At 46.1% G+C, this 6224-nt stretch overlaps 1 protein-coding gene across 1 annotated transcript; it reads left to right on the top strand.

The window, feature by feature from the left end:
- Positions 1-525: 525 nt before the first annotated feature.
- Positions 526-6107, top strand: ZMPSTE24 (zinc metallopeptidase STE24). Its single transcript, XM_015883418.2, has 10 exons — positions 526-692; positions 1513-1659; positions 2300-2386; positions 2793-2909; positions 3049-3201; positions 3369-3510; positions 4009-4169; positions 4815-4919; positions 5206-5349; positions 5666-6107. Exons 1-10 carry the CDS (start codon positions 576-578, stop codon positions 5888-5890), a joined length of 1398 nt encoding a protein of 465 aa, XP_015738904.1. The 5' UTR covers positions 526-575; the 3' UTR covers positions 5891-6107.
- The last annotated feature ends 117 nt before the right edge of the window (positions 6108-6224 follow it).

The raw sequence follows: 6224 nt of genomic DNA, 5'->3' as shown, positions 1-6224 counted from the left end.
TCCCCTTGTTTGTGTCACTGATGAAGGTGTTGAGCATCAGTGCCAGGCAGACCCATCACTGCCCCCACCTGAACGTAGGGCTGGATGTTAATGATTATAGAGAGAAGCTCTGTTGTACTTTGGACTGACTCAATAGATAACTGTTTCCTGGTAGGACTGGAAGGAAGCAGGGGGGAAAGGAGCCTTCTGTGGGCTCATAGGACTGAATGGACACGAGTGGCTTCAGCACTAAAAGCTGCATCAATCGAACATGGTGGGAATTCCCTTCAAGCTCTGCTGAAGTCACAGGAAGGAGCCGCGTGGGAGTTGAGTTTTAGGTTGCTAAGAAACTCCTCTCTCCTGCAGTGAAAGCAGCATCAAACATCCATCAAATGCTACATCAGCAGCTTCAGGCACCACGTAGAGCCCGGCTCAGCCCCTTCCCCATCGGTCCGGTCTCAGCCCTCGTGTTCCCTCCCACCCTGTTCGCTGCATCAGCCGCAGAGCCGGGCTCGCCCTGCCCCGCTCCTCCGCCCCGGCAGGGGGCGCTGCAGGGCAGGCGGCGGAAGGAGGAAGCGTGAGCGCGGCGCGGGGCCATGGCGCTGCCCGGCGAGCTGTGGGCAGAGCTGCCCGCCGAGAAGCGCATCTTCAGCTCCGTGCTGCTCTTCTCATGGGCTGTGTACCTGTGGGAGGCCTTCCTGGCGCACCGGCAGGTCGGCGGGGCTGTGACGGGGCTGGGCCCGAGCTGAGGCCGGCATCGGGCGGGGGGCGGCGGGTGGGAGCGTGGAGGGCCCGGCCCGACGGGCGGAGCTCGTTGCTCCCAGCGCGGCCCGTTCCCAGCGCACGGCGGGGCCGCTCAGTGCCGGTGTGAGTCGGTGTGAGCCCGTCCGTGCCCTGCTCGCTCCTCTCGGTAGCAAACGGGCCCGTGTGCTGAGGCCTATAGCAGCTAAAAGGGGCTGTAAGAAAGGGGACAGACTCTTTAGTATCTCTGTGGATGCCCCGTCCTTGGAGGTGTTCAAGGCCAGATTGGACGGGGCCCTGGGCAACCTGATCTATGGGGTCTCCATGGGTTTCTATGGGGTCTCTATGGGGATCCATGGGGTCTATGGGGTCTCTATGGGGATCTAGGGGTCTCCTGGGCAACCTGATGTAGTAAATGTGTATGTTTGGTGGCCCTGCCAGGCAGGGGGGTTGGAACTACATGATCCTTGAGGTCCCTTCCAACCCGGGTCATTCTGTGATGCTGTGATCTGTAATAGTAGGGTGAGATGGTTTCAAACTGAAAGGGGAGATCTACATTGGATCTAAGGAAGAAGTTCTTTACAATAAGGGCGGTGAGGTGCTGGGATGGGCTGCTCATTGGGGTGGTGAGGCTGGAGGGGCTGTGAGCACTGATGGAGCTGTGTGTGTCTGTGCTCAATGCTCAGAGTTGGACCCAATGGCCTTTAAGGGTCTCTTCCAACTTCTCTCAGTCTTATTTCTCCCTTTCAAAGTAATGGAAGTCGGTTTGAAGTCTGTTTCTCTCTGTTTCAGAGGCGGGTGTACAGAACAACAACACACGTGCCGTGGGAATTGGGACAGATCATGGATTCAGAAACGTTTGAGAAATCTCGGCTGTATCAGTTGGACAAAAGTACTTTCAGCTTCTGGTCGGGGCTGTACTCAGAGCTGGAGGGCACTGTAAGTACCGGAGCTGCTCCAGCATCAGGTGGTGATTTTCAATGTGGAGGGAGGGTGAAATACTTTGCAGTGATCTCGTGCTGTTGGTGCTGTGGCATCTCATCAAACTGAGATCTGAGTGGTTCAGGTTCCATTTATGCCTATACTGCCTTGTGAAAAGATTGGTCAAATAGCGTGTGATTGCTCTGTGCAGTGCTGAATGATTCTGCTCAGCTACAACCTGTACCGTTATGCGTTGGGGCACAGCTGAGCCAATTCTGCTTTCCAAATAATTAAGGAAATTATAAGGAATATTGGAGTAATTTTCAATGATTACAAATACAGCCCCTTCCTGTGTTTGAAGGGCTGCTGCTGCTTTGATTTTTATGTTCAAATTAAGCAGGAGGTAGGAAGATAAACCTGTGAGAACAGGAGGAATACCAATAGGTCCCTCTGGAGCTTAAGAGAGTTACAGTGGGCAGTGAGTGCTCACGTATATAGAAAAGATAGAGCTAAGGTCAGGGGAAGAGGAGGGGAAAAAACCTCATTGCAGAACTCTTCTGATTTATCCTTAAATGTAACTTCTCATGTTGAAATCATAGCAGGACGAGGTGCCAGCCTCCTTCACATGGGCTCTGTGCTTTGTGTTTTTGCATTCCAGATGATTCTCATCTGCGGAGGAATTCCTTTTCTCTGGAATCTGTCTGGTCAGATTTCAGGCCGTGCTGGGTTTGGACCAGAATATGAGGTAAGCAGTCTTAAAATGCTACAGAAAGCTTTAAACATGGAATTAGACACATCCCAGTGCTGTTCTGGCTATCTGAGATGGCAGATGGGGCTTTAGGGCTTTTTAAAGTATTGTAGATGTGATCCATCCCTGTATGTGCTGCAAGCTAATATCAGAAAGGACTGTTCTCACAGTTCAGCTGGATCAGCTGCTTGACACAGTTTTCAAGCATCAAGCAGCAGCTCCTTTATGAAAACAGTTTGCTTTGGTGTAAGGGCGGCTGCTCCAGCAGGCAGTAATCTAATGCTGCTCCTGTGAATGCATCCAGCTTTAGCTTCAGTTACACCACTGACATGGAATCCATTTTGACAGCAGGAACAGCAGCAGTAGAGCTCAGTAAACATCAGATCTTTTGTTTTGCTTTCAGATTGTTCAGTCGTTGGTGTTCCTGCTGCTCGCAACGCTGTTCAGTGCCCTGACTGGTCTCCCGTGGAGTTTATATAACACTTTTGTCATAGAAGAGAAACACGGCTTCAATCAGCAGGTGTTGTATAGTGGGCAGCGTGAATACTGTTATTCCCATATGGTTGTTTCATGATTTGTCTTATTTTGTTCCTGCTTGTTCAGTGTAGAGACCCACTGGTGTTTATGCTGTACATGTCACTGCTGTCCTTCCTTTGCAGACATTGGGATTTTTTGTTAAGGATGCCATCAAGAAGTTTATCGTGACACAGTGTATCCTGTTGCCAGTGACATCCCTTCTGCTTTATATTATTAAAATAGGGGGAGATTACTTCTTCATCTATGCCTGGCTCTTCACGTTAGTTGTGTCCTTGGTGAGTATGAGGATTAGCCCATGCTAATTTGATGTCTTCTATTTTGCATCAGTCTGCATCTGGTACCAGTGGGAAGAGATACGGTACCTCACAGCAAGGTTTTGTGATAAAGACCATCAGTTCCTTAGCTTGTAGTTAATACTAAACACGATTTTGGCTTTTTTCAGGTGCTCGTTACAATCTATGCAGACTACATTGCTCCTTTGTTTGATAAATTCATTCCGCTTCCTGAGGGAGAGCTCAAGCAACAAATTGAAGTAATGGCAAAGAGCATTGACTTCCCGTTGACAAAAGTGTATGTTGTTGAAGGTGAGTGTTTTGAATACAAAGACTTCTTAACTTGAAATCTGTGGATTTTTAGTTCCTTTGACTTAGACAACTTAATGGGATCATCTGAAGCAGTCTGTTCTTTGGAAAGAGATGGTTTTATTGGCCTATATTCTGCCAGTAGTAGAAAGAGCCTGTAGGTCCACCATTCAGGCTATTTAGATAGAAATAACTAAGAATTTACCTGTTTCAAACAATATCAAGGGACTGCCCGACCTCTCTAGTTCATCTCTTCATCTTGTCTTTCCTTATCTGCCCCTACAGCTTCAGAATTGTGAATGCTTTTCAGTCAGCAAAAGAGATAAAATCTACTTAAAATACACTTCAGCCCATGAAATCATTTGCTTGAGCGTGTCTGTGCTGTATCGGGACTTTGGCAATTCCTTTGAAGGCATCTGTTCTGTCTAAGATTTCACGTATAAGCTGTTATGAGCAGGATGATCTGAATTGTGGTCTCTAATCTTAGCTTTTCCCTGTCAGGTTCTAAGCGTTCCTCTCATAGCAATGCTTACTTCTATGGATTCTTCAAGAATAAGCGGATTGTGCTGTTTGACACCCTCCTGGAGGATTATTCTGCATTGAATAAAGAGCCAGTAGAAGGAGAAGAGGGTGAGAATGAAGAAACAAAGTCTAAAACAAAAGTGAGTTATGCTTCCCAACCCTCCCTTTGCTTTTCATTCTGTTGTTTAGTGAGATTATCCCTTGTGTTCTAAGGGTCCTAAGTGGGATACTGAAACTCCAGATTCCATCATCAAAGTATCCCTGAATCACTGTGAAGTGGGTGCCAATAACACCGAAGAGACCTCAGAAGTCGACAGGGCCTTTAGCAAACCATTGCTTTCCTGCACGTAACAAATAGGTCTTCCCTGTGACTGGTGGAATGAGGGACCTGTTTGAGTTTTTAGCTTCTGTCTCTACTCTTGGGACTGCTGTAGCTAAGCTTCCCTTTGAAAGAAGAGCTTTTGCTTATCAGTGCATCATAGGAGTGTCTCAGTGCAGGCAAAAGTGCTTTGGGGAGAATTTGGAAGGCAAGTTTTCCAGTGTTGTTCCAGGTCTGCACAGATAGGAACAATACATTGCTGCCTCATGGTAGAAAGACTGTTGAACTCACAACTTCATTTTTTCTGCATATCATCTTGAAAAGGTCTCGCTAAGAGCTTGTGTTGTGTTGGTAGAATGGAAGAGCATGGGAAATTCCCATTTCTTGGGAAAGTTCAGTGACATAAGAAAACAATAAGTGAAAAATGGGTTCAGTTGTGCTCAGTTTGACTTTCTTCTTCCCTCAGAATAAAAAGCAAGGATGTAAAAATGAAGAAGTTCTGGCTGTCCTTGGTCATGAATTGGGTCACTGGAAGCTGGGTCACACTGTCAAAAACATCATTATCAGCCAGGTAAGTTGTGGCAGATTGGTGGTGGTGGTTGTTTCAAGTTGTTTCCAGATGTGTACGTTCACATGATACACTTGTGCTCCAAGACAGAATGTTGGTTTGTTGGTTTTCTTCTTTTTTTTTTCCCTTTAATCTTCATTTTTGTATGTTTACTGAGCGTGCAGTACCCTGCCATCCCTCCCTTGCCCTATTTGGTGGGTAGAATGAACCGGAGAATTGGTCTTGCTCCTTGCAGAAGAATGGAGGAACAATTGCCAGTTATGAAATCTGACTCTATTTTATTCTTTAGATGAATTCCTTCCTCTGCTTCTTCTTATTTGCCGTTCTGATTGGCCGAAAGGAACTCTTTGCTGCATTTGGCTTCTACGAGACTCAGCCGACCCTGATAGGCTTGATGATTATTTTCCAGTTTATCTTTTCACCTTACAATGAGGTATGGTTTTGAACGTGCCTTTCAGATGTGGGTGCTGAAGCGCTGTCCTATTTAAGTAACAATTTTACGTTGACTGTATTATTACTGTGGAGAAGAGCTGGAGGTTTCTAGGTGCTCTGTCTGCTATTTCATAGTGCTGCTGCTCCATGTAAGATTCCCAGCTGTGTGTATGGCCTGGATAAATCTTAGTGAGCTCAATCTACAGCCACAGTGATGTGTGGGATGGGGGAAGGAAGGTACAGCAGTGGCTATTTACTGATAGTAAATAGTGCAGATGGTTGAATTTTTAGGTAATTTTATGTATTTTTCTCCACAGATTCTCTCCTTTTGTTTGACTGTATTGAGCCGACGATTTGAGTTTCAAGCAGATGCATTTGCCAAGGAACTTGGAAAGGCTAAAGACCTATATTCTGCTTTGATCAAACTAAACAAAGATAACTTAGGATTCCCCGTTTCTGACTGGATCTTTTCAATGTGGCATTATTCCCATCCACCCCTTTTAGAAAGACTTCAAGCCTTGAAAGATGCAAAGCAAGAGTGACAGGAGCCTGTGGGGCAGAGACAACGCTTCCATCCAGAGGCAAAGTTAGGAGCATCCTCTTAAAAACGGGTGTGATGTTAACAGCACAACAAATCTGAGAATCCTGAAGCAGTATTAAATTATGACTTTGTTTTTTTTTTGTGTTTTTTTTTTTTTTTTTTAACCAAAAACAAAGTGATGGAACTTACATTAGAATAAAGTCTTGGGGGAAGGCCAAGCCTCTTACGCTNTCACATATAGATTTGGCACCTGTTTCTTAAGTTTTACATTGGTTTTGATCCTTTTCCCCTTCCCGGTGTTCTGTGAACTTTCTCTGTCTCTACCTTCACTCACT

Source organism: Coturnix japonica, chromosome 23, assembly GCF_001577835.2.
Source record: "Coturnix japonica isolate 7356 chromosome 23, Coturnix japonica 2.1, whole genome shotgun sequence".
Lineage (NCBI taxonomy): Eukaryota > Metazoa > Chordata > Aves > Galliformes > Phasianidae > Coturnix > Coturnix japonica.
The sequence above is the reverse complement of the archived record's forward strand: the minus strand, read 5'-3'. Positions and strand labels throughout refer to the sequence as shown.

Excerpts from the sequence above, each read along its gene's own strand:
- ZMPSTE24 (XM_015883418.2), top strand. The coding sequence starts at position 576 with ATGGCGCTGCCCGGCGAGCTGTGGGCAGAGCTGCCCGCCGAGAAGCGC. Across the intron at positions 693-1,512 it reads CCTTCCTGGCGCACCGGCAG|AGGCGGGTGTACAGAACAAC; the intron begins GTCGGCGGGGCT and ends TCTCTGTTTCAG. Across the intron at positions 4,170-4,814 it reads AAACAAAGTCTAAAACAAAA|AATAAAAAGCAAGGATGTAA; the intron begins GTGAGTTATGCT and ends TTCTTCCCTCAG.